This window comes from Platalea leucorodia (assembly GCF_965183815.1).
Source record: "Platalea leucorodia genome assembly, chromosome: 19".
Lineage (NCBI taxonomy): Eukaryota > Metazoa > Chordata > Aves > Pelecaniformes > Threskiornithidae > Platalea > Platalea leucorodia.
Window position 1 is genome coordinate 1,853,863 of NC_138841.1, and position 26,936 is coordinate 1,880,798.

The window sequence follows — 26,936 nt, forward strand, 5'->3', positions numbered from 1 at the left end:
CGCTGCGCTGGAGAGCGGCGAGCCGCGCTGGGAGGGCTGCGGGTCGCAGCCCAGCCGGCCGCCGCGCCTGTGGTTTGGGTTTAGTGGTGACACGGTATGGTCCCAGCCTCCCTGCTTCCTTCCAGATCCCCAGGAGACGGGAGGACGGAGGCTGCTGCGGGATTCACCGCGCCGTGCGGGGGGAAGCCAGGGCTCGAGGGTCCCCCGCTGCGGCTGGGCACCCCCAGGCCCCATCTCCCACCAGGCCCTGACGGAAAAATGGCCCCAAGCAGCACCGCAGCCGCCTGCAGAACCCCACGGGCTGCACCCGCCCTCTGACAGCAATCGTCACCCACGGTGTGGGGACAAGCTGCGAGCTGTGGGTCGGCTGGAGGAGCCCCGCTAATGAAACAGGCCCCGGTACCCCCCGGTACCCCCCGCCCTGGGACGGAGCGTTCCCATTCCCCGCGCTTCCCCCCGCCGCGCGTTGCCCGGTTCCCCCGGGATCACCCCGGGTTTCTCCATCCCAGCTGCGCCCCCCGCGCGGAGCTTTGCTGGGGGGAGGCGGGCGGGCCCCCAGGGCCGGCGGTGGGGAGCCCCCGCTTCCTCCGCAGGGCACCCCGGCCCCGCAGCCCCCCGCGGCCGGGATGGGGGGCGGGATCCCCCCCCCGGTTTATCGGTACCCCGGGCTGCGCGATGGCCGCGGCAGTGCCCAGGGGGCCCGAGGGTCCGCGGGGACGGGGGCTGCAGGCAGGGGGGGGTGCAGGCAGGCCAGTGCAGGCAGCGCGATGTACAGGCAGAGCAGGCAGCAGTGTCAGAGCCCGGATAGCTCAGTCGGTAGAGCATCAGACTTTTAATCTGAGGGTCCAGGGTTCAAGTCCCTGTTCGGGCGAGTAATCTTTTTCCCTTTCTCCTGATTTTTTTTTTCCCCTCAAAAGCCTTTTGCAGCCGCGGCAGGAGCGGCTCCTCCCGCCGGGGGGTCCCGGCTGCGCCCCCGGACGATCCTGGCAGGGAAATGGAAAAAAAAAAACAAAAAAACTGAGGAGTGGAGGAAAAAAAGTGACTCCGCCCGAACAGGGACTTGAACCCTGGACCCTCAGATTAAAAGTCTGATGCTCTACCGACTGAGCTATCCGGGCTCTGTGCGAGCAGTTCCTGGGCCGCTGCTATCACCGCGCGCAGGGAGCGGGGAGCGCGGTGCTGGGACCGCGCAGGCGGGGGGGCTGCACCGGGCCGGGAGGAGGCACCGGAGGGCGCGTACAGGGCCAGGGAGGGGGCGCAACCCTGTACCGGCCGGGTAGAGCGAGGCACGGGAGGGCTTGCTTCGGGCTGGAGGAGGGGGAGTGCAGCTCTGTGCCTTACGAAGCGGTGCCGGCCGGGGGGGGGCTCGCACCGGGCCAGGGGGGGGCTCGCACCGGGCCGGGGGACGGCGAGCTCCCTCTCACAGCTCGGTCCTCCACCGCGGGGGGGCGGGCGCGCCCCCCGCGCAGCGCTGCCGTCCTCTCTAGGCGCAGCTTCCGGCGCGCTCCCGCCGGCGCAGCCATGTTGCCTGCGAGGGGAAGTGGCGGCCCGGAGCCCCGCTAAGATGGAGGAGAGGAGCCCTCGGGGGGCGTAGGGGGCCCCCCCTACCCTACCCCACCCCCCCGACCCCGGGCTGCGGGGCGACCTGAGGCCCATGGAGCAGCGATAGGGTGAGCGCCGGGGCTCGGGGGCGCAGCGCTCCGGTGCCGAGCAGGCCGGGCCGGGGGAAGCGGGGAGGGCGGCGGGGGCCGGGGTGGAGGCGGCCGAGGAGCGGTGGGGGCCCGGGGGCTCGGCAGAAGGCGGTGCCGGGGGGAGCGGGAGCCCCGCACCCGGCTGCTGGCAGCGGGGGCTGCCCCTGGGCACCCGCAGCCGGAGGAGCGGGTTCTGCTTGAAAATTATCTTCATGGGCAGCACAAAATAAAAAAGAAGAAATCAAATGTCAAAACCCAGTTCCAGCCCCTCCCGTTGGACGGAAGAAACCGCGTTTCGGCAGCATCGTCCCGCTTCCTCGGGTGGAAGCGCAGCCGGGGCTCTGCTCCGGGAGCTGGGCCGCTGCCGCTCAGAAACACGCTTCCAAACTTTAGTATTAGTCTCATTATATTTCCTGCCGAACACTTTTAAGGACATTTTGCTGTTGTCTGACAGCTTGCGGTGTGCAGTTAGCTGCTGCTTACACCATCCGCGCCAGTAATAAAAGGAGACACGACAAGTGTTCCTGCATTATCGCATCTTTTCCAGAGCACGCTGTTTGCTTCCTAATCTTTTGCATACCTAACGGTGATCTACAGCACTGAAAACTTTGTCAGCATTTAGAGTAAAAGTTTCAGAGAAATGCGATAAGAGCAGAGCGCTGGCCGGCACCGCCTGCTGCCATGTGTCACCTTTCACACCATGCTTTTAACTTGAGATGCTGCCATGCTTTTCCAGGGCAGAACGCTGCCAGAGGCTCCGCAGTTTAACACTTGGAAGTAGCTGCTCTGCTGAGTGCGGCATTACCAACGAGGAAGCATTTTCAGGGAGGGATTAATAGCTCAAAGATCAGATGTGTGAAGTTTCACGCTTATTAAACAGCTGGACTTTAAAAGCCGATCGCTAGTTTCTAGGCTGATCAGTTCTGACACGTCATGTTCGGGGCAGTGCAGAACTGAGGGCTGTTACAAAAACTCGCACTTCTTTCTGCTCTGGTGTTTGTTCATTTAATGCTCCCCAGCAGCCCCAAGTTACCGCATTGCCAGCGGAGGTGGCCCTGCTCCAAGCAGGGCAGCGTCAACTGTTTCTGCCGGGTAGGTGAGGTGCCGAGCACTGCCCTCCCTTGCACCTACTGCTAGGAGACTGCGCGGGAAACGTGCTGCTTGAAAAGGGTTAAAATTCACATCCCAAGCGCCTGCTTCTTCAGAAGCGTGCTCTGGACTTTGCGTGGCAAACAGACATGTAATAGGACTTTGAATGAATGCCTATATCTTTAGCAGCTCTGTCGGGAGTAGAGCAAAAGCACCTGGATGTTCAGCCATACGCAGACTCCTAAGTGAAACATCACGCAGCTAGTCCTGCTGAAGATGTGATTAAAATAAGGGCTTTTCTCATTTTTCACTGATGCAAAAAATAGGTGCTTACTAGCTTCAGTTTGACTCATAAGTTCTAAAGTGCTTGGCTCAACACTAAAGAGAAAGAAATGTACAGCTCAACTGTAGATTTCTGTGACGGGAACAGTCATCACGGTCACTTCAGGGTATTATATAGCCCTTAGCTGGTGAAGCAGCTTATTGTCATGGTCTAACTACTTCTTGCTCCATGGTTGAATGTGTTAAAATAGTGATATTGATTTGACATTCCCTTAAGGAAGTATCTGCTATGGGGAAAAGCGACCCCAAGAAAAGCCCAATTTCATCTGTTAAAATAGCGGTAAATGGAAACAAGGGTGTGCGCGGTGGGGTGGAAGCGCTGCCCCGTTCCAGACATCACCAGCAACACACGCTGTCAGCAGCAGCTGACCTGGGGAGATCCGCAGAGCAATTTGCCAGTGCACCTTTTCCGATTGAAACGTCAGTTTTGTTTTTGCCCTTACTTAACATGTTTTGCAATAAAGAGAGTGTTGCATAACATTTGTATCTGTTAACTACTAACATTTATCAAAGGTTAGCTAATTTTGGTGTATTACTGGCAGACCTCTGGGAAGCGGCACGCAGTTTGTGGCAGAGGCATCATGTCAGCAACAAAACTCCTGTCAGGTGACATTCAGAATGAAAACGTTTTTGTATTAGCAGATCTGGATTTTACTCCAGAGCAGTTACCAAAAAGGCACTTTTTACAAACCAGTGTTTCAGCTAAATATTCAAAATAGCAGCCCTGCCTTTTGTTGCCATAAGTAATGCATTGACGGAGTTCTCCGTAGTGAAGTTGGGCTTTTCTCTGGATACTTTTCCTAGCAGAGGATATTTTTCCTGATTGAATGCCAAGTCAATACCAAAGCAATGAATTAGAGCACTTAACTGAGCACAGGACAGCAAAAATGGAAGTCAAGCAGTCTATAAAGCGTGAAATCTGTTAAATCGTGTAATTCACAGCCCACTTTTCTCTCCTCCTGCTGCCGCTCCCCAGCCAGAGCCCCAGATAAGCAGCCAACACTTGCAAGGTCTCATGGAGTAAAATCGTGACAAGGCAGCACTTGTTGGGAGGTGGCAGCAGAAGGGCAACTTTGATGTTTCCTTGGCTGGCATCGTGCAGCTCTCAAAGGACGCGTATGAACGTGTTGGGAACACGGTGATGTGATCAGGTGAAAGGTACGGCCCAGAGAAAGGCAGCAGCCCTCTGACAGCATTGATGGAGTAAGGATGCGGTGAGGCGTGGTTTACAGGGAGGAGTAACACGAGATCGGTGGGCAGAAGGACTCGCTGGCGTGAACACTCACAGGGACTCACCCTGATGGGGACAAACCTAATTAGCTCCGACTCAGTTGTCAGATTAGTGCTTGTTTAAAGCCTCCCCTCCAGGGCTGCTCTCTACATGATGCTGTACATGAGACTGCCAGTTTGTTTTCAGTAGAAATTTTGCTTTATTTGAAAGCCTGAAAAAGGGTGATGCTAACTGAGGGCGAGACTTAAACATCAGACCTTAACCCACTGTTGAAGTAAGCCATTACAGAGTCCACCGAAACAATAACGTCTAGTTTGCACTCCCTGCTGTATTTTCACTTTGCACAAAAGTCAGAAACCGTATTATTTCCTTAAAAGAAGGAGATTTTAAAACAAAAACCGAACTTGAATTAGAAGTTTAGCTTCAACTTTTCAGACACTGCCATCAAGAAAAGTCCATGCACCCTATGCTTGCACTCTCCTGGGTCTGTTAAGATCTTTTGTCTCAAGCCTTTCCTTCTGCGAGCATCAAAAGCTGTGGTCTAGTGGGGTTTTGGATCTCTTAAGACTGGGAACTTGTATTCACAAAACAGGCAGATGACTTGTTCCTATAGTGTGCATGACCATATAAAGTGTTCAAGTGGAAAAAATGGTTAGTTCATGACTCCTTCATGATTCATGGTTTCCTCCAAGTCATTACTCTGGTCCAGTGTCATTTTCTTATATATGTAGCTCCAAAGCTATAGAGGGAAGCAGCAGTGAGTCCGCTGGTGCTTTGTTCAGTTGGCTGCAAACTTCCAGGGTTGCGAGGGAAAATATTTGGCATAAAATAGGTGGGAAAGTAGAGTTGCAGGGGAAAGTTAAATAGGGCTCTCTGAGCAAAAAGCTTCTCAGTTCTCTAGGAATTTCCACCATTCGTTTCGGGCCAGCCTGTGTACAGAGGGTGGTAACACAAGTGATATTTTCTGTCTTGGCAGGACAACGACTGGTGGCTGCCTCCATAAATCTTGTGGGTGTCTGCAGCCTAGACATGTTTTAGAGCTTTCATACTTGGGAAGATAGCATTCAGTAATCCCAAGATTAATTTCTAATTGAAGCAAGTTAGTATTGCTAAGACTCAAACTTCCTAAAAATACAATTTATCTGTAAAGACTGGAGGCAAGGCACTAACTTGCCTGCCTGTCTCTAATAAAACCAGTACTGAAACAGTTAAAGTGATCTTTAGTTGACTCTTAACCCAGGGGTGGCAGAGCCCCTTTCCAGGAATGGGGGGTGGAGAGGAAATCCACGGCTCTCTCCTGTTTTGTCCGTTTTTCACACCAACTTAAGCTCTTATCAGAAGCCGATGTATTTAGTGACTCCCTTTCCTGACTAGATGAGTTGGAGGCAGGAGCGGTTTTTGAAAGAGCGACTCAGAGCCCAGAGCATCAGCGGGAGCACAGCCAGAGGTGGCAGAGCTCCTGGGGAGGCTTCACCGAGCAGCCAGGGCTGCTGGAGCTGCTCTCCTGCGCAAGGACCCGCAGACTCCTCTTGGCAGGAGCAGAGGGGCTGCCTGGGGAACGGAGACAGCGGCCGGCCCATCCTGGTGATACTCCTTACAGCAGGGAAGGTCAAGGCTGGTAAGTTAGGCTGCAGCTGGTACAAAGTACAGCTCAGCTTGTAAAGGATCCTCTGGGCAGTTTGTGTTGCAACGTGCTTGGCGTTATCAAGTAGAAACCTTAGTTAAAATTTAAGACGCTGATAACGTGGAAGTGGTTTTAACTGTTTTAAGTCACTTATTTTGAGTTACTACCTACATCTTCTCACTATCGATGCTATTTACAAAACTTGAATATTTGATATGCTTTAATCGAGCTTTTCCTAAATATTTAGAGATATGTTTGATCTTTGGGAATTATTTTATTCCTGATAGTGTCTTCAGAGAAAAGTAATGCTATAAGAACTATCAGAAGCCTCCAACAACGTCACTGTAAGTCCCTTTTAATAGATGGGGCAGGGGAGGGATAGGAGTTGAATGGTTACCAGCAGGCAGTAACTTGAATTGGTGCTAAAGCTCAGATTTTTGTCATTACTGAGGTTTCTGCAGTGCCTGCTAGATAGATGTTCAGCCTGTTTTGTCTACATCTAAAATGTTTGGTTACATTCCTCAGGCATAAGTCTGGTTATTTTGCTAGTATTCACTTTTTAATGTGGCTAATCATACTGGCTCACATTCTTTATAACTGATGTAGTAATAGCATTCATTTACTATATCTGGAAAATGCTGTGAAAGACAATTTAGATATTGCTTTGAAAGTTTTTTGGCTCCGCATTTTCAAATCTAATTTAAATTACTGCATGGATTAAAAGTTGACACTTCTTCCAGATTCTACACAGTAGAAACTTGCCCAAAGTTGCATCTATGTAGGCAAATTCAGGAGCCAGTCTTTTTACTTCATCTCATGCTCTAGCCTTAAGTTTACCACCGTGGCAGTTGCAGGGCTTGTTTTGGTATTGCCTGCAGAAGTACAACTAAATTCACATGGAAATGGAGATTTTATTGTAACTAGGTCCAGGGACACACAACAGTTTTACAGGTATATTGGTCTGAGCTTTAGTGCTGAGACTAAGAGGTCAAGACTCAAGTTCCTTCTCCAGCAGGTTCAAGTTACCTTTTTCCAGTGGCTAGTTAATTTATACCATCCTTTCTCTTTAAATATAAAGAAGTTTTCAAACCTGTTGCATGGGGTAGATTAGGCTGGATTGTGCTGTGAACATGAGTCATTACAGATCATTCTGCATATGAAGCCGTGCTCCTTGGGTGGGTACTGAGCTGATAGGGCTTGACAAATTCAAATAGCTGCAGGACTTCCCCTTTTGTTCCTTTCCAGGAAAGGATCATTTCACCTGCTCGCCCATCAATGCTGTTAAAACTGTTAATTTATAGCCTTCATCCAGTCATTTGGGGTGAAGGCTGTAGCAGCTTTAGCAAGTTTTCAGCTCTTGGAAAAGCAGGTGGGGAATGTGTTAATCGTTGCCATCAGCAGTGACTACTCCTCCTTTTGGGCAGTTGCCAAACTGGGGGGCTGCTGCCTTGTGAAGATTTCCATTGTGGTTGATTGTGACTCAGATTCTGTTTCCCTACCTCTGACTCAAGGATTTCACCATATTAAGAATTTGCCATGGGCCTGATGGAGACTGGCAGGTCCCCAGGTTCCTCACCACGTTGTGCGACTCCTAGAGACGGGCAGGGTCAAAGCATGCTCAGTGCCTCAGCAAATCCATCCCAGTTGTTCCCACACAGCTGTTGGTCAGGCACTGGGCAGCTGGATGCAGCTTGGGTAGGACAAAGCGGATCAGTTTGGACAGAGCAGGTGAGGGGCACAGTACCATTAGCATTCTACAGCAGTCATTTAAGATATGCATGCAGGGCTAATTTTAAACACTGGTTTCCTGAAGCTTCTAAAGAGTGGAAGTGGTTAAACTCAAGACCAGGTTTCTCAGCTTAACTGGTGCATGAACCTTCTCATTTATAGGTTTGTGCTATAAACAGCTGATCACTACCACAATGACCTCTCCAGCCTCTGCCCAGCATCCAGCAGCTGAGAATGCCCACAGAATCACACTGGGACAAGTTAACCAGGTAATTATCTCTCCCACTTATCTTCACTGCTTTCTCCTCACTGAAGCAGTCATTTCTTCCATCAAATCAAAGCTCTCTGAGTACATTTAAGAAGAATTTAGCCTAATGGAGTAGGGCTTTTATCCTGAGGAGTCGCATTAGCTTTCACTGTCAGATCAATGATTTATGAACATTTTAAAGGGGGAGGAGGAGGAGGGGAAAAGCAATTAAAACTGGCAACACAAGAAATTGTATAATGCGTGTTTTTGTGCTGTACTTGAAGTATTCCACGTACAGCATTCCTCCTAGTGCTGGACTATTTCTGACAGTTGTATTGGAGCTTTGTAACCTCGCACACTGAACTTTGTCTAGCCAGTAATCATCCCCGTGCCTTTTTGGAGGCAGCTTTGGTAAGTATCGAACATGTAGTGCTCACGTTATTGACTCTCCCTAGAGCGTCCCTGGAACAAGAGGCAGTTGTAGCTGCGAGCCAAGGCCAGCGGGGCAGGTGTGTGGTTTGAGTATGGCTCAACACCATGTTGCCAGCCAGAGAAGAGAAGTTTGCAAACAACAACAGTAGAAATCTGGTCTAAAAGTCAGGAGGGTTTCTGCAAGAGAGGCATCCAACCTTCCCGAGGCATCCAACCTTCCCAAGCCCATTAATTGGAAAAAGTGTCTCCACAATATGAGGGGATGTGGTAGGAGTGGAAATAAGCCGAAAGGAAGTTGAGAGATCCTCCCATTTGAGGCTTAATTTAGAACCCATTTGAGGCTTAATTTAGAAGCTCTGAAATGTAGCCAAGTCCTGTGCAGAATTGATGTATATGGTTATTTATTCAACTCACTCTGCATGAAAAAATAAGTAAATAGACTCTGATATTAGTAGCAAAATATTGATTGTCAACACTCAGTGTTCGAGGCAGTGCAGAATAAACACTTCCATTTTGGCCATGCAGTGGTAGCTAAGGGCCCATTTCAAAATGATCAAGCTAACTACGTTACTTCTTTCATCAGAAAGAGATGTATAAGAAGTGACTTCAAAACCCATTTGAGAGTGGTCATTAGAGAAATGAATGAATGTAAACACATAATTTTATCTTATTAAAAACCATGTGCTGATACAAGCACTTATTTCAGTTGTGCTGAGCTTTTTTCTAGTGAAAAAGCTGTTCTTGAGAAAGAGACTTGGTGCTGGACACGAGCTGTTCTGTTTGAGCTTGAAAATGCATCTAACAAACACAATAATGAGAAAACAGGCAGACCAGGCACATTCACAGGAGATGGTTCTTTTACAATATTAGAAAACAGGGGAACAAATACCTTGCCAAGATACTGTCAGATAGCTGAGTGGCAAATGACATTCGTGACAAGCAACCCAAACCCGTTCTTACCTTGTGCAGGAACGCGGCGCTGCAGCTCGGGCTGTCTCTCGGGGAGGTGGTGCAGAGCTGCAAGCAGGCTCTGCTCCTTGGGAAAGGAAGCAGGGATTGCAATTGCATTTATAGAGGCAGGAAGGAGGGGTGGGTATGAGGCCCAGGTGAACCCACCTAACATTGAGAGGTAAGGGCCATTCCTGCCTAGCATGGGTTACATGCCGTGAGAAAGCATAAGCCTTGTCAAAGGGGAAACAGCAAGGGACACAGCATGCTGAGGACTGGACTTTCTGTGCTGTGACAGGTTGAAATATCTTGCTGTATTAGCATCTGATAGACAAGGAGAACAGAGGAAGAGATTCAGTGTGGGAAATGTGCATTAGTATACAATATTGTACACAATCGTGTAACATTCAGAGAACAGCGAGGGCTTTCTGATGTTTTTAGGGAACACAAGGCATCAGATCATGTGGTGGCACTCTGCTAGGAATTGTTGAAATTCTTGTGGAGCAGATGAAGTAGCAGCATGGGGGGAAGTAGCTATTTAAAACTTGCTACTGTTTTATATAGCATCATCTGTCTCATCTGCTACTCAAAGCTGCTTGGGCGTGTGGGTGAAACCTAAAGGGGTTGTGCAGCAGGTGCATCGTTCCCAGAGTGCTTTATATTTTATATAATAAAGGTTTTGGTTGATGAGTGAGATCCACAGAAAATACAGGCTCTGATCCTTGCTGTTAATTAACCACACCTTGTGTTTAATGCAGTCTTATTATTATGTGCCTATTCATGGATCCTAATAAATACATACTCCCTGAGGTCTGTAGGGAGCAGACCCTTTTTGTTCACTGCACTAATTGAGAAAAATTCAGGCATGCTGCTCTTGAAGTGGCAATCTGAATGCACCATCATTGCTCCTAAAGGTATGACTCAGTACATTTGGTTAGTCGCTGCCCGGGACTCCATACCAAGGGCCTGAGTTTCCAATCACACAGGATGAATGACATCAAAGTTAATGGGACAATGTGAGTGATTTAGAGCTGGCTGCCCAAATTCCTTGGCTTTTTTTGTCTTGCACTTGAGTCAGAATGATTGTGCTGATTTTCAGTCCTTCTAACTTCTTTTTAAGCGATTGTCCAGGCAGATTACTTGTAAAAAAGAATACCAGCCTTCGGCAGGTTGGCCTGAGGCAAGCAGCCTTTCCCCAGACCTCCAGCTCATACCACGATTGTCAGCTCTGTGCTGGGTGTGAGTCTTACACAGGTTGACTGGGGCAACTGGGTTTGTTAGCGGTGGTACGCAGGCGTGCGTGCCAGGGTGACGGAGCTTTCTCTCAGCAGGGCGCTGCTTCGTGTCGTTCAAACAAAACTGCTTTGTGTTTTAGGTGCGACCCAAACTGCCGCTTCTGAAGATTCTGCAGGCTGCAGGCGCCCAAGGTGAAACCTTCACACTGAAGGAGGTGGGCTCAGTTTCTAGGCACTGAAACTGTGCTGTCCCTGGTTCTCTGGGAGATGGCTCTTTGTGGGGAAGGGACGGGGCTGGCTATTCATTTTTCTATACTTTGAAGCCCTAGCTGCAAAATCGGGATACCTTACCCGTAGGGCTGTTGTGATTTGGTTGGTCATAAATTGTCTTGAGAGCCCCCGGAGGAAATGGAATAGGAGTGTGAAATAGTAAAGAAAATTATTTACCCTGGAAAATCAGAAACCTCTTTAGAGAAAGGAAAGATGGGATAGCCACATTCCTGAGAGCATGTAGGAGATTCTGTTCGATTGTCTTGCTCTCTGCTCAGTGCATGAAAGCCTTAAAAATTGAATTCTACTTGATATTTTTTTTTAACTTTCCTTCAAAATGGCTTGTCAGCTAAACCTAAGAGACCCTGTGAATTCATTTATTTTAAGATTAAAATGCAATATGTGTACAAGATTAAAAAAATGACACTGACTGTGATTTACAAGAGTGTCCTGTCTGCAAAGAATTAAATGCAGTGGTTTTTCATTATGAATGTGTCAAATATTCCTGCAGAGCCCTGTGACTTATTTTAAACACTTATGCATTTAAATAACTTATTTAGCTTCTAAAAATTTTTGCAAAAACAAATTGAATGGTTTAAATGGGGGGAGTTGAGTATTAAATGCAGGTTACTTGTACAGATTAACATTTTAACTCAGTTAAGTCAGGTTTTTTGCAGTGAGTGGAGTACTGTTGACAACTTTTTGGTGCCACTGTCACTCAGGAGGGTCACTTGGGTGGGTAATGGGGGGTGGAACCTGCCTATATTATGCTTAACTTTGCCTTCTCCTCTTGTACTCCAGATTCCTCACTGTAGCTGGCAGCATCCGCTAGCTCTCAGAGGGTGCTCCCTCTCCGTCCTTCTTTGGGATACTAATGCACTTATTTTTGCATCTTGCAGGCTGTCTCCTGAGGGACAGCACTGTAACTTGTGGTCATCCTTTAGTAATAGCGTATATCCAGGGGATACCTTCTGCCTCCTCCCCACCCATCTCCTCCTCTTCTTCACGCTGAGTTGAACAGCAGCAGTCTCCCTCTGCACCTTGCACTGAGGGAGATTGCCCAGATAAAAGTGTTGTCACCCATGTCGTGTTTCGTTTTAATGTGAGGTAGCATTTTACTTCTGTTTATCCACCTTCAAATCAGTTTTCCTTTTTGTCAAGGTTTAATAGTTACAAACTTTATAACTATGGTAAAGCATAACTCTCCCTTGGTTGGGAGGTGGCGACGAATTGCAGATGTGCACAATAAGCAGGTACTGTTTGATTCACACTCTATAGGATAGCAGGAGGCAAGTGTCATAAACTACAGCAAATATCCAGGGTCTTTGGTGGTTTGGTTTCAACTGCAGATGTGGCTAATGGTGTTATGTATCCACAGGTTATGCATTACCTAGGACAGTATATAATGGTGAGGCAGCTCTATGACAAAAGACAGCAGCACATGGTCTATTGTGGAGGAGATCAGCTAGGAGAACTGCTGGGACTGGAGAGCTTCTCTGTAAAAGATCCAAGGTAGGAAAACGTGACCTTTAACGTATGTTGTATCATAGACGTTGCTGAGAGAGGAGACTCTTGGTCTCGCTCTTTCTGTTCACTGTCACAGAAACCTCCCTGAACACCAAGGGCCCTGCCCGGTGGCTTATTGGTAATGCATTTGAAAAGTCTGAGTTTAGCTCCTTTGTTCTGAAGAGCCATTTCTGAATGGTCCAGGCAGTGAGCTGCATGAGGTGACATCTTTTCCCCCTTTTATTTCTGCATGCTTCTCAGGCCCTTGATCTCACATTTAAGCAAAAATCTGCATCCTTCAGTTGTTCTGAGCTAGACTTCTCTGTAGCAAGCGTTTAGGAGTGCCCCCCCCCCCGCAGTTTCCAGTGTCTCTCTGGATAATAAAAGAGAATTTCTGTCCCTGGTTTAAAAGGGACAGAATGCTGCTTGGCTTTGCGAGTACACTCAACCGTCGCCTTCTTTCCCACAGCCCAGTCTATGACATGTTGAAACGGAACCTGACTTCTGCTGCAATGGCAGGTAGGTTTGTCACAGTATGGGCAAGTATATTCAATATAGTGTTGATGTAACTTGGGTAAGTAATGATATTCAGAAAAGAGAAATGTTTCTGAAGTTGGAACAAACTGCTAATGAAGGCTTTGACAAGACAGTCTCTTTGAGTATGTGTCTTTTCTGTGTGTCCGCCATCAGTAGCTGTGATACGGAATCAGTTAGCTCTTTTGAGTACCGTGGCTGCCTGTGACCAATGGCCAAACCTTGGAGCAGCAGACACTCTGTCTGGAACCACACTGACAGAGCTAAATGCTGCGGATGTACAAATCAACGTGGCTAAAGTATCCCACCCGAATCATTATTGATTTCTCAGTCTTTTCTCAGTTTCATAGCATGCTGCAACTTCTTGCTCTCACCTTGTTTTATACTTTCATTGTCTTGAGACTGAATGTCAGAGTGCTGGAAACTCAGCCTAATTCTGCAAGCCAAAGAGGTCTGGACTTTAATCAAACACTTGAACCTTTAAAGGTCACTGTTACTTTCCCAGCTCATAAGAGAAATCAAATCTATCTATATCAGAAGTCCCTCAGTCATAAATTAGAATTTATTCTTAAACTAATCTCGGCTGATGGCTTCCTTGCAGCCAGTTTCCTTTGTACGGCTGGTAATCTTAATTTGAAAAAAAAACTTCTGATGAAACTACAAGTGTGCAGATCATGAGGGAGCTGCACCAGGAGAGCTGTGGAGTTTTCCTGGGGTCTCTAAGTAGATAATATGGACTTAGTTCTTCCTAAGGGCTTGGTCTGTTTTTGCACACATACATAAAAGCTCGTGGAAATTTAGAAACTGAGAAAACATGGCCCTGACCTGCTTAGTCCTCTGCTTTGAGCCATATATTGGTGCCTCTGAGGTCCCCCTCCTTTCTCTTATTTATATAGAAGAATCTTCCTGAGCGGACTCTCCTCTAAACACGTTGCCTACAGAGTGACTGTGTGAGTGCTGTTTGGCTCGCTGGTGATGCCCTGGCCTCTTCCCTATAGGCAGTGTATGTGGAGAGGAAAGGATCCCAGCGAAACACCCTCTCCTCTGCTGCCCTGTCCCCTTCTCCGTGGTGTGTGCCTGTGCCTGCGTGCGTGTGGCTGCGTGTGCCTGTGTGGTCCTCTCATGGTGTAACTATTTTTAAACCTGCCAAAGGAAACGCTGTTCCTTTAGGGAGATGATCGCTGAGTTATACCGCCGTGACTGCTTGTGTATGTGTGTGCCTATAAAACGAAACAAGCTTGGCAGACCAGACCTTCGACGAATACATAGGAAGGATGACTCTAGGTATTGTTTTTCCTTCATCACAACATAGGAATAACTAGAAGTGCCATAGGGCTTAAAGAGGTCTTCATGTTTCATGTTTTGTAATAGCTGCTTGTATTCATTAGCCAAATCAGTGCTTATCAGCACATCATTTTGCAGATTATCTCGGCCACTTCTTTTAAGTACGCTTGTAGAAAGAAAAGTGACTGCTGTACATCTCGAGAATAAAGACCAAGCTCTCACATAATGCCCTTTATCAGATGGTGTCCTTACTTGGCTACCTTTCACTCTGAGCATGGCTCACAGGAGGTGTATTTAGGAATACCTCACTTTAAGGACATCTTGTATAGTATATGTTGGCTTCAGAAAAGGAAGCCTTCCAATAAGTGGAGTGTCTTTTCATACAGTGTTTAAGGCTAGTTTGCATTATTTATAAAGTGTCAGCAGGGTAAGTCTTCACCTCTTCTAATGCCCCTGCAGAGCCAGAGCAATTATGGATGAGCCAGTTGGCTTCTGTTTTCCTTCAGGTATTAAATAATCCGTGACTGCAGAAGCTGTAGGGTGATGGAAGGGACGAAAGGAAAGCTGAACTAGTGCACGGAAGGCAAAGAGTATGGGATAGAGCCATGTCATTACGTGGTCCTGTGTTTTGGCCCATTTTACAGACCACTTTGTGGTCCACTTTTCGGCCTATAGCAGCAGTTTTCAGTGTCTTCATATCAGTGCCATGATTCGTGGCGTGAATCGGACTGTTCATGCCTGCCTGGCATTCAGCAGGGAATTTCTGTGCTGAATTGAAAGAGGAGCAAGCAGGAGCCATCCTTGCATCTTTTGTTCTCTAGCAAGTCATTCTGTTTAAAGGGTAGACTTCCTAAGTGCAGCTTTCCTATTATGTAGAAAGATTTCTGTTCATGTGATTGTTCTTGTTATTTAGGTTGGCCTTTTAATTAACTCTTGGGGCCAGCATAATCGTCTGGATTAAACTGTGTTATGGATGTGTACACAGTTACCCAGGAAGGAGCTTGCTGTGCATGGCATTTTCCCTTCTTCAGTCTAGTCACCGTTCTTCGTGCCCACACCCTTTAAGAAGGACATTTTTCCTGTCTCAGCATATGCTGAAAGAGATGGTGTCCTCAGGTATTTATAAAAACCTTACTCTTCTGTGTTCCCCTTCTTCAGCGTGGAGCTGACCCAGCCCTCAAGTGAGAGTCCCCACCCTCTGCTGTTGCTCTGGGTTTCTGCCTCCATGCAGACCTCTTGCGTGAAGGACCTAGAACTTGTGATGGGAGGACAGCCAGGAGGAAGAAGAATAGTTTTTCACATTGGGAAGAAGGTTCTTACATGCTGTGAGGTTTCATCAGGCTTCATCTCTGAGGAGGCACAGACTCACGATTCCATAGGCTAAAGCCTCCGTATGCACCTGGCAAAGCCTAGGGAATACTGGAGTAACGCCTCCCTAGGAAATGGCCAGGTCTCTAAGGAAGAAAGGGTTCTGTTTCTCTTAAAGGGCTACTTAGAGGTCTGCCAAGCCTGGCTCGTTGGTTGCTTGCTGAAGACCCTCTGTGTTGTGAGAATGGTTATTACCAGGGAAGGTTTTTTCTTTTGTTTTACCTGCCATCTAGATGCTGCACAGAATCTCGCAAAGGAACAGAGCGTCGATAAGCCAAGCCAAGACCAGCTGAAGGTAAACCCACTGCCTGGTGGTTTCTTTTGTTGTACAGAGTGCCCCTTCTCTGTACCTGTGCATGGTGGACTGCCAGAACTTTGTGCTGCTTGGCTGCCAGGTCCTCACCTTCCTGAAAAGTTCTTGGAGTCCACAGAGCAGGGACAGAGTGACCCTTCTCTGTTCTCTTCATAACAGAGTACCAGTCTCTGAGCGCGTTTCTCTGGGGTGTAGCACTTCTAGTCCTCAGTTCCTCCAGCGCGCTCTGTATTTTCATGTCTTTCCCGCCTTCTCTCCCATCCCCTCTCTGAGTAGGAATTGCCAAATAATTAAGCTTTCTAAAATGTGTGAACAAGTTTTGTGTTTAGTAGGATTGTTTTCAGAAGCTTTCAGGCAGAATCTGAAACCTAGGAAAAATCTTTGCCCATTCAAAGTTGTTTCCAGGTGTAGTTTGGGGTTAAGGTAGTCTGAGCCGGGAGGTGTCTGTTCACACTGGGGGCCAGAGAGTCACAAAGATCACCGTATTACTGCATTAGAGATGGCAACTTTTGGACTTTTGCCAATCTTAAGATTTTTCCTAGGTTGCAAGTATATTGTTTGTGCTGATTACAGATGCATTAGCCTTCTTAAAGGGTTAATAGTGTGTAGTTTTTGTTCAGAAACTTTTATTTCTCATCATAACTTCTCGGTCTTGTGCTGCAGCTGGTGACTCGGAATGGAAGTGCTACATCCCCTTGTCCCTGTAAGCTCTGGTGGACTAACATCTGTTTTTTCCTTCCTTCATGCAGTTCAGCCAGCAAGAAGGTTCTGACACTGCCATCATGGAGGGTGAAAGCAATGCTTCTGCTTTGTCTACCTCAGAGCAAAAATGTGAGAATTATGAAGGTGAGTGCCAGCTTTTCCGCAGTAACACAATGCGTGCAAGCTCTTCTGCTCCTTCTCCAGTGTGCCACGCTGAGCTCTGCATCAGCAAAATGCTGGAGGAGGGTGTTGGGAGACTAATAAAAACCTGTTGTGGAATATAATCTTTAAAAATCATCGGTTTATGCTAAAGATTGAGAGAACCGCAAATGTTCGCCAGAGGTATTTTATGATAGACGTGTTTTCTAGCTTGGATATGTGTCTCATAAATAAACAAACACTTTGAATAAAATGGCAGGTTGAGCCCCAAAAGCACATCTATCACTAAACAATGCCATGAAAAATCTTACAGACCTTGCTGAAGGGTATTTTAAATGCTGAAATTATACTCGTATCTATTTATCTTCTCAAGGGACTCTCTCCTCTGATTACATAGAACACAGCCCGAGCCGTCTGCAGTCATTACCTGCAAACCAATCAGGGAACTGAATAACAATGGAAGTTTTTTTCTGTCCAGCTTAAGTGTAATACAGCTCCTTCATATTTAGATATTTCCTTTGTTTTAATATCTGGGGATTTCTTGCCGGTTCACTCATACGGATTTCTGATGTTACGGGAGCAATTTTCCTGTTTTTCTACTTTCTATTCTCATGTCGTTCTCACATCAAGGAACCTAATTTGTAAACCCAAATCTTCTTTGCAAGTGTGGGTATTTCCAGATGAAATGAGAGTGGTAGATATTTTCCTGGCTGCATGTACAAAAGAGGTAGAAACAGTCCTTGTCTGTGCCTTTGAAACTCTTGGCACTGAACAGAGAGAGATTCAAGGTTATCTTGAAATTCAGACCGCCGAGTTTAGGATCATAGACTAAACTGCATGTGCTAAAAAGGAGGCTGAAGCATGGGGTTATGGAGGATGGATTCTTACCTTCCTGCTTCCTATTTTAAACCTGGTTTGGGAATTCAGGAGCTCCCATCCCTGGAAGTTTGAACTAAACTCAAACCAGTTCTTTCTGCATCTTAAGTCACTCAAGAAATTTACTCGGTGTTGACTTGGTTAGAGCTCCGAAAGAAGCGTTTGCGTTTCTGTATTGAGTCTTAAAAGTAAGGTAAAGCTAAAGAGAACCTGTACCGTTCTAGAGACCCTGGGAACACTGGGATGCTTCTCTGACCTCTGATGGCTGTGCAGTGACTATTTTGCCAGGTTCGCTCGGGCAGATACACGAGTACAGCTGTGCGGCAGATCTAACATCCCAGTACACTCATACGAACCCCAAAGCTCTTAGCAGTAACTGGCTGTAAGAAGGAGCAAGAAAGATTTCTAAAATCGGATGGGGCCAAATTTTTCTCTGCTAGTCTCTTAAGTAATGTAGGTGTGGCATGACTTAGATTCTACTTGGCTCTTACAGACAAAGACTTAATAGAAAACCTCTCTAAAAGCAAGAAGCCTAAACTGGACCTAGTGTTTGAGGAATGGGATGTAGCTGGTCTTCCATGGTGGTTTTTAGGCAACCTCAGAAGCAATTACAAGTCCAGAAGTAATGGATCAACAGATATTCAGACTAACCAGGTGTGTAGACGTTTTAAATAGGTGCGCTGTATTCTCTTCCTCTCCTCTTTTGGGTTCCAAGTAAATAAAATATTCTTGTTCTTTCTTTCCCCTTCCCACTCCAGGATTTTCAGCCTCTCCCTTGTGTGTTCCTGTCCCAGCCTTTCACATCAGGTGGTTGGTTACCTTTAGTGTTCTTAAATAAAGTAGGCGCTCTCTGAAGGCTGTGTTCAGCCGTTGGAGGTCCTTCTGCACTCCGGAGCATTGGTTGTATTTCAGGAGTTGCCCCTCTTCTGGGTTGAAAGCTGTTACGCGGTGCGGATGGCTGTAGCGTGGTGGCCAGCTGCTGTATGGCCAGCTAGCGAGGGGAGTGAGCATAGTGCTGCTTGCAAAAGGGGTGTCTTGGGAGAGCCGCGAGCGGCCCCTTGCTCTCCAGGGGTGACTGGAGAAGCTGCCCAGGGCTGAGAAGGCTGTTAGTGAGGAAGAGGGGAGAGGCGTTCGCTGTGGTGATGGCTGCGGTGCTGGTACTCCTGCTGCTGCTAACCTGCGCTCTAAGTGGTCTCTCCTGTTTCTTTTCCAACAGGACATAGACACTGCCGTTGTTTCGGATACTACTGATGACTTGTGGTTCCTCAACGAATGCCCGTCGGATCAGAGCAGTGCTGCAGTCAAGGTGGAAACGGTTGACTGCGAGGAAGTGAAAGAAGGTGACAAAAAGGTACCTCTTCAAACAGCCACAGTGCATGTGTTCCACAGGCTGGCCTTGTTCCATTGATCTCGTGGTGCTGTGCTGATTTTGGAGGAGTTAGATCTATAACCATCCAGAGTTTAAACTGTTTAGAAAAGGCTGTCACCATTCCATCCATGGGGTGAGGAGCTTTCCTGTATAGTCAATCTGCTTGGGTTTTGGTTTAAATGTGTGTATTTTCAAGGCACAGAATTAATTTAAAATTAATTAAAACTCTGGCAGCAACTTTACTGTGTTTCTAGCCAATATCTGCAAGACTAATAAATGAAAAGACTTGAGGAACGTCTCAGTTTACATTGTGGTAGCATTCAGTGTAAGGTCGGCTGGCCTGAGTCTGCGAGCTGAGGGGGTAGGGAGATTGGTCACAAGAGTAGTTAATCAAATATGTGTTAAAAGGCTTGAGTTCAGTATTTCTTCCATGGAAACTAGTAGGACCGCTCAGGTGCGTATGTGTTTGTATTTGTACGATTGTCGTATGCATCAGAGAGAGATATGAGTAGACCGCAGGCAAATATGACTGTAAACCAGCCCAGCAACAGTTATCATCATTCTGGAATAAATACAGGACATAAAATGGCTTTTCATTCACTTCTCGAAATGGCTTAATTCTCATGGTGATGATGTAGTCATCTTAGTTTTGGTGTACAGTGCCAGGCACATCACAAATACAGATTACTGTGCCCCTCTAACAACACGTCCACTCTTTCCAGGTGACTGAGGATGCATGTTTGCATGACCTTGAGGATTCTCAATGCTTAAGTGATGACACAGATACAGAAGCTACTTCTGAGGTAGGCATCCTTTAGGTCAGCGTTCCTTGCTTGGAGTGTGCTGCGGTCCTAGCTGTAGTTGGAAAAACTCATCCTACAGCTACTACTGGTTGTGGTAGGAGAAGCTGATTCTTGTATGCATTTCAAAGGCCAAAAAAGGCAAAAAATCAAGCCAAAAAAGCTTTTTTATAACCTACGTGAAAGAATGTAGAGAAGTTGGCTTGACCTGGTCTGGTTTGTTTTGGATAGGGCTCTGTTAAGCTCTGAACTGGCTGGGCATTGAGCCCTGGCAGCCCGTGAGCGCTCCGACCCACCCGCTCCAAAGACACCAAGTGTCTCTCCTGGCCACAGCGCAGTCCTGGAACTGATGTGATTTCGGCCACTTGTTGTGGCAGTGTGAGAGAATTTATACGTGCTCTAGCCAGGAGGGGTTTTTGACTAGGAGCTTAGGGTCCTTGCTTCTACGTTGTTCGTCCCTTTTGTGCAGGGTAAGGTGGTGTCAGCATGGGCAGCCACTGGCTTTTTACTCATGGTTTAACTGGTGCCTTCACACACCCAGGAAGTGAATGAAGATTAGGCTCTCAGTTTCCAGCATGGTCAGTCTAATGCTGTATGAAGTTAGTATTAACAATATCCATGAGTGTTTTAATAAGGTTAATTCTGTATTGTCCTCTGAAAGGAAATCTGGAGTACAGTCCTTGGCAGAGATTCAGAAATCTAAAGCAGGCACTTTGTAACCACTGAAGTGCTCATACTCAAAAAAAGCTTGGTAGTGGAAATTTCTGTGTCAGGATCAGGGTTCCGCTGAGCCCTGGGTGTCCAGGCCAGCTCTGAAGCTGTCACTTGTTTTGTGGTAATCTCTGGGATGAGAAGATTCTCGTTTCACCCCATTTTTCTCAGATACTTGAATGGCCTTTGTCAGGAGGAGAGCCTGCGTACCTGCTGGCGTAATGTCTTTGCCCTTGCAGTGCCTCTCTAAGGACAGACCACAGCTCTTTTCCCTGTTTAAATGAAAAAAGAAGGTGGAAAGAGAGAATAAGCAGTAATTACTGGGTTGTCACCCCTCCCCACTACCCCATTCCTCTTCTGAATTCCCTCATGATATATCTTGAGGGACATCAAGTTTGCGTTCTCTTATCTGCCCTTTTTTTCTCCCAGTTCTGCAGGCTGCCGTTTGAAGTTTTGTTGTAAGTCAGCAAAAGTGTATCACGATCCTCTTTGCAGCTGATGGCACCAAAATTTTTTAGCATTATTTTTTAGACTCGGCATGCTTGACAAATTGGGATGTCCCTGGCGTTGGACAGCTGAGTCATAGCTCTGAACTTGGGCAGCTCTTGCCCTTGCTATTGTGGGGTAATCAAGCAAGCTGCTATTAGTTCTGCAGATTCAACAGATGCTAAAGTCATTAGTGAGTCTGGGAAATATATTCCTGACTGATTCCAGGAGCTCTACCCTTGAATTTAGAGCGAGATACTGAAAATTCAATAAACTGCACAGCTTGAGAACATTGTATTCTTCCAGAGTGCTGAAGGCTGGGAGGAAGGAAGGACAGATTTTAATGCTTAAGGGATCTGCATCAGGAGAATGCACAGGGGTAGTAAAATTCTCTTTAGGCTTTCTGAGGTGCTGATAATCAAACTAGCGATCATGCATTCGCAAGCTTATACGAGGTAATAAATGTCCTTTTTTTGATGAAGCTCCTTTGCTGCTTTTCCTATGTAGAGGAAACAAGTCGTACGCAAGAATACACTAACTTGCTGCTGTTTTTGTCTGCCTCAATCATTCCTCAGGACTGTTGGCAATGCACCAAATGCAAGAAATTTAACTCTCCAGGAAAACGGTACTGTTACCGCTGTTGGGCCTTACGGAAAGACTGGTATTCAGATTGTCCCAAACTGGCTCATTCTCTTTCTCTGTCCAGCATTGATGCTATGCAAAACAAAAATGACGATGACGGGATAGATGTCCCGGACTGCCGAAGGACTATTTCTGCTCCAGTTGGCCAACCCAAAGACCTCTACATGGTAGAAAACAAGTCACGTGTAGATCCCTGCAGCTCTATTGAGTCTTTGGATTTGGCACAAGAATGTGAAAGCAAGGAGTCTCTGTTGCATTTCACTGAGCATAAAAAGGAGGAAGAAATACAGTCTTTAGAGAGTATAAAAAAATTACTGAATCCTTGTTTCTTATGCCATCACAGACCACGGGATGGGAATATTGTCCATGGAAGGACTGCTCACCTTGTGGCCTGTTTCAAGTGTGCAAAGATGCTGAAGAAAAAGAGATCACCTTGCCCAGTGTGCAGGAAAGAGATTGAGATGGTGATCAGGATCTTTATGGGGTAGTTGTGCCAGTTCAGGCCTTCTCCACCAAAAGAGAACACAGAGATTTTCTTGCACTCGCACAAACCCTAACTTCAGAGCTTAGCCGGTAAATACCAAAGAGAATTAAGGCTCAAATCTGACCAAGAACACTGAGGAATTCTCTGCATTAAATGAAGCATCATCCACTCTTCGACGTCCATTTAAATTAAAGCCCATAGGGAGCAGAGAGTGACCAGCACGTTGGTATCGGTGCCCTAGCTTTGAAATTGTCTACATTTTCTAATTTCAGCTCCGTGGTGTCACTGGTATTCTCTGTTCTGACAACTGGTCCTTGCAGAAAACAGGTTTTGGAAGGAGTTATAACTTTGGCTTTTGGAGTGTTCTCCAGTAAGTCAAACCCTGTGCAATGCCTCCTAAGGGGGGACTCTGCCTCTGAGCTATATATATGCAGGGGTGGGAAAGGGGGTGGGAGGGAAGGGTAGACCAAGGTGTTTGCAATTTAGATAAGCCATTTCTCCAAGGATCAGTTCTCCCGAGGGCAGTAAGAAGTAAATAATCTGGTTTCTGAATTTTTTTTTTTGTTTCATGTAGGTTTGTTAGGGAAGGTGAAGGTCCTCTTGCTCCCAGACTTGGAATAAGTCCTCCCAAACGTTTAATCTGTAGCTATCTCAGGTCACATATCAGATGGCAAAAGAATACCTTGCTTTGTTATTTGATCTTTTAATTTCTATTGATTCTTTTTTTCATTTAAATAGTTCTTTGTCGTCTCGCAAGGCTTTGATGAAGCCTGTCCAGCATTAGCTCAGAATCTGGTCTGCCAGCTGGATTAGTGTTAAGTTAGAACGGCTCTGGGCGTGTTTTGGGATGTTCTCATAGCTCTGTGCTTACAGCACCATTACAGCTTCTACCTGCCTCGTCTCATCAGGCCAGTCTGGATAGAAGATGCTCACTTTAGAGTGCGATGTGGCTTCAGAGACAGGGTATGGGCCTTTGAGGGAAGAAAAAATAATTCCTGTAAGGCACCGATTGCAGCTGGTTAGTCTATGGGCTGTGCTTGGTGTTAGTTTTTTTAATTTTCTCCTCTGATTTTCTTTCCCTATGATTTAACGCCTCAAATCTGTTTGCAGCATTTACGTCGTCCCTCAGAGCTGTGCATCGTTGCTCTACTGTTAAAACTCAGCTAGAACTTGCAGTTTAAAAACGTCTAACCCGTTTCTGAGCTCATATCCTAGAGCGTGCTCGGATCTTCCTCAGCCTTCCCGTTCTCCGGGGCTTTGGAGGGCCTGCGTCATGCAGCTGTAGCAACAGTGCCTTCACCTTTCAGGTACACAGGCATTTGAATTCAGTACAGTGTGTCGAATAAACCCTCTTTTGTCATCTGCTGTATAATTCCCTCTGATCTATGAAGTACACCCGAAGCCAGAAAAAAAAAAGAGAAGATAGTGCTCGTACCTCGATGCTTCTCTAGGCTGTTTCCCCCTCGTTTCCCACGCTCCTCGCGCTGGTCCAGCCCCAGCAGGTCAGGCGTGCCGCGGGAGGCCCCAGACCCTGCCCAGCAGAAGGTCCCAGCGAACGGCGATGTCAAAGTTGTTGTTTCTCTGCAAAGATACCAGAGTAGGTGCTATATGCAGTCACTGCCTATCACTGCCAAAAGTCAGGTCTACTTTGTATTTTGCATAGTATTGTGATTATTTCTATATGTTGGCTATAATTTAGACTATTATTGTTGGCTGTTATTTACAGTTGTATTTTAAAAATCGGAGGATAACCGTCTGGTATTTTGGTGCACTATGTGTAAGTCCATGGGAATCAATCCACATGGAAAAGCTGATTTACTGCTTCCTTAACTAGAAGGCTGTTAAATTGCTGGTGATGCACTTTAATCATGCTAAGCTCAGCAGCATCTGTCTGGAATACAGAAGGGAGTTCCCGCCAGGTAGTTTCTTCCCTTTTCAGGTAGTTTCTTCTTTTAAGGGTCTCGGGCTCAGCAGGGTGCGTTGTGGCACTTTGTGGCACTTCTGAATACTGTGAATTCCCCCTCGCCCCGATTGCTTCCAAGAACTAAATGTTTTGCTAAAAGCAGTTTTATGGAATTGTTCAGATCTGGCCACACTGAAAAGCGTGTAATTTGTGTTGACAAAAAAAAAAAAAAAAGGTCAGGAGAGTTTCCAGTAACGGGGTTGAATATCCCTCCCAAAATCCTACTGAGATCTGTATGCAGCTTCCACTCGTAAGTGACAATTAATTGTCGTCAGTGTGGCAGTTTGTGATAAAAAGCAAATCTGCAGGATAACTTTCAGTGTAACAATCTTTGTATCTGTGACTTCTTGTTCAGTACAACCACAGTGTTTACAACATGCATTTGTCAAGTTCTGAATTTTTTTTTTGACTGAAATAGTTAGTGGACATAAGGTATCGCTATGTTACAGTCGATTATCCTTCCTATAGAAGAATAAGCTATTGCAGTGCAAGCACGTTGTGCGTAGCTGTAACTGCCCAGGCTGCGGCTGGGGCTTGGAGGGGGGGAGTTTTGGTGTAGGAGAAGGATGTTTTATTGCTTTAACTTAAGTCTGAGTCTAAATAAGTAGGAATTTACCAAGAACTGCTCTTCTGACGCTCTTTAGGAAGTGCAGACTTGCGGTATGGCTTGAGGAACTAGCTCAAAGCACTCGGCTACAATGCTTAGGTTGCGGTGCAGGCGGTGCTATTACTTTCCTCTTCTACAGACGCAGCAGTTAATGTGGAGCCCTAACTCAGAAACCTGGCTTTTGGAGGAGCTGAGCATTTACCTGAGACGGCTGCGAACTCGGGTTCTCTGACGACGCCATTGGTGTCTCGTAGCGGATGGCAGTTCTCTCTGAGTGGTTTTACTATGAAGTGCAATATGAGAGAAGGGGTCCGTAGTAATCGTTAGCAGTCATTGCTGCCCATCTGTTAGGAGAAGCGTTGAGCGCAGCTGTCTTCTGATGCCCAGATTAGAAAGGTTTCTCTGTTTCACTACTTTTTTCTTCAGTGACACTGGTTGCTGTTCCTCAGGAACCTGCTGAAGTCTCACTGGCACAAGTGTCCTGTAGGTCAGGTTTTCATTTACTAGATCCCTCAGCTTTTCAGCCAGAAGTTTTGGCACCAGTTATCCCCAGAACCAGCAGATTTCTTACTTTGGTGGGTATTTAAATACAGCATGGGAACCACGAGTCTCACAGCTGTGTAGTGCCGTTCAGCACACGGTCGTGCTCTGCAGCGTGACGCTGTGCGCGTACCTAAGCTCTCTGTATCGGCAGCCAGAGGTACACGCTTTGCATTTGCTCCTGGAAGTCTTTCCAGGTGAAGCGCCTCTTCTCAGTTACTGTCAGTGACTTTTCTTCAGCTCTCTCTTCAAAAATCTCAGTGTCCCTCCTCCGCTGAGATGTGTTATCGAGCCAATTTAGCCTAAACAAAGCCGCTACATGAATTACAAAGATCCTTTGGAGCAACACCCCAGAGTGCTTATTTCTCTGAACGGCGGGGGTTTCCACAAAGACAGCTATGAACTTTCTGCCCGTGTTATATATTTATTATGGTGCATGACTGTGATGGAGACGATAATGCAGCTTGCCAGGGTCTGCTCCATCCTTCTGCATCCAACACAGATTGTATCTGCTACTGGGAAGCTCTCCTTCCAGAGAAAAAGTGGCTGTCGGACAAATGGAAGTGGAAATGGAGTGGAAACCGAGTGTCTCAAAACCCATTGGGGTAGCTTGCTTTTGCCTGCTCCCACTCTGCCCGTTCTGAGCTTCATCTTCCAGTCCTGGAAGAAAAAGCAAAATGCTCTCACTAGAGGCCTTCAGTGAAGGCTGACCATTTTGGAAGATGCCGTGATGAAGCGATTGAAGGAAGAGCCAGGGCACTGCTCTCCATTCTGTCTTTGTCCGTAAGCTGAGCAAGGAACTTCTTGGCTCCCGTGCATGCTCTTTGGACACCTGGACACCAGCAAGCAGCATCAGGATCCTTGAAAAGGAGGCACTGCGAGGCTGTGCTATCAAGATACGAAAGCCACGAGTTATACGGAGGTGGTAAACTGTATTTGGAATAGCTCCAAAGGACAGATGACCTTCGGACAGCAGCGTTCCTGTTCTGGAAATCCTTCTTGCTTGTCTGTCCACAATGGCTGGAATTTTGCTTGCTCCTTTGAAAACAAGCGAGACCCCTGCTTGTGACTACGTGGTCCTGTCCGGCCAGCAGAACCATCGGCCACAAGCTGGGTTACACATCCCATCAGCTTGCTCGCCGCACCTTATGATGATCCGTAAGGCAGCTGTTGTGATTGCAGTCCTGGTTTTCTGTACCATTTTACCCCGGTGATGTGCAGTCGCTGCCCGCACGTCCGTGGGGACGCCCTGTGCCTGCCGCGCTGAGCAGATGCTCCAAGAAGATGCAGCCCCCTGAATTTGGTGATGCTCCTCAGAGTCTCCGACTCCTACAACACGTAACCGCGTCCGTGATCAGCCTGAGGAGATAGACGAAGAAGGCAGGAACATGTTGTGCCTCTGCAAAGATAAAGACTTGCTGTTCTGGAAAGAGTGATTTCCTGCTGGATCTCCCCAGCACCCTTCCCTGCAGCCCCTTGTTTCCAGAGATATTTTTCGTGTTTAGAAAAACTCCGCGTCTCAGTGTACACCTACACAGTCACTGCAGTAACAAGCAGGAGCGCTTACTAAACAACATCTGTGTGTTTGCACTACTTAAAAAAGGCATGTATCACAAAATTGATGGCCTGGTTTTTTGTGTCCTGTGCGTAATGAATTTAATTAAATTGAGCGCATTCTATGATAACGTAGGTTTATTTTTTCATTTGTACTGCGTTTCGGGGAAAACCTTTAAGTAAAGGCCTGTTACCAGTTAA

The 26,936-nt window shown here is 46.9% G+C and overlaps 1 protein-coding gene across 6 annotated transcripts; it reads left to right on the top strand.

The window, feature by feature from the left end:
- Nucleotides 1-1,522: 1,522 nt before the first annotated feature.
- MDM4 (MDM4 regulator of p53) lies at nucleotides 1,523-26,936 on the top strand. 6 transcript variants are annotated; one of them, XR_014230223.1, is made up of 13 exons: nucleotides 3,675-4,280; nucleotides 5,728-5,971; nucleotides 7,868-7,974; nucleotides 10,708-10,782; nucleotides 12,216-12,349; nucleotides 12,813-12,862; nucleotides 15,763-15,824; nucleotides 16,592-16,688; nucleotides 18,073-18,233; nucleotides 18,796-18,930; nucleotides 19,671-19,751; nucleotides 21,521-23,668; nucleotides 24,781-26,936. XR_014230223.1 is itself a non-coding variant. In XM_082330459.1 (12 exons), exons 2-12 carry the CDS (start codon nucleotides 5,728-5,730, stop codon nucleotides 22,073-22,075), a joined length of 1,701 nt encoding a protein of 566 aa, XP_082186585.1. In that variant the 5' UTR covers nucleotides 1,523-1,670; the 3' UTR covers nucleotides 22,076-26,936. The 6 variants fall into 6 exon arrangements, 4 of the variants coding, with proteins under 4 accessions (XP_082186585.1, XP_082186586.1, XP_082186584.1 ...); XR_014230224.1 differs by having other exon boundaries at nucleotides 21,521-23,378; XM_082330459.1 differs by lacking the exon at nucleotides 3,675-4,280 and adding an exon at nucleotides 1,523-1,670 and having other exon boundaries at nucleotides 21,521-26,936.

Excerpts from the sequence above, each read along its gene's own strand:
- MDM4 (XM_082330459.1), top strand. The coding sequence starts at position 5,728 with ATGAGTTGGAGGCAGGAGCGGTTTTTGAAAGAGCGACTCAGAGCCCAG. Across the intron at positions 15,825-16,591 it reads CAAGCCAAGACCAGCTGAAG|TTCAGCCAGCAAGAAGGTTC; the intron begins GTAAACCCACTG and ends TCCTTCATGCAG. Across the intron at positions 18,234-18,795 it reads CAGATATTCAGACTAACCAG|GACATAGACACTGCCGTTGT; the intron begins GTGTGTAGACGT and ends CTTTTCCAACAG.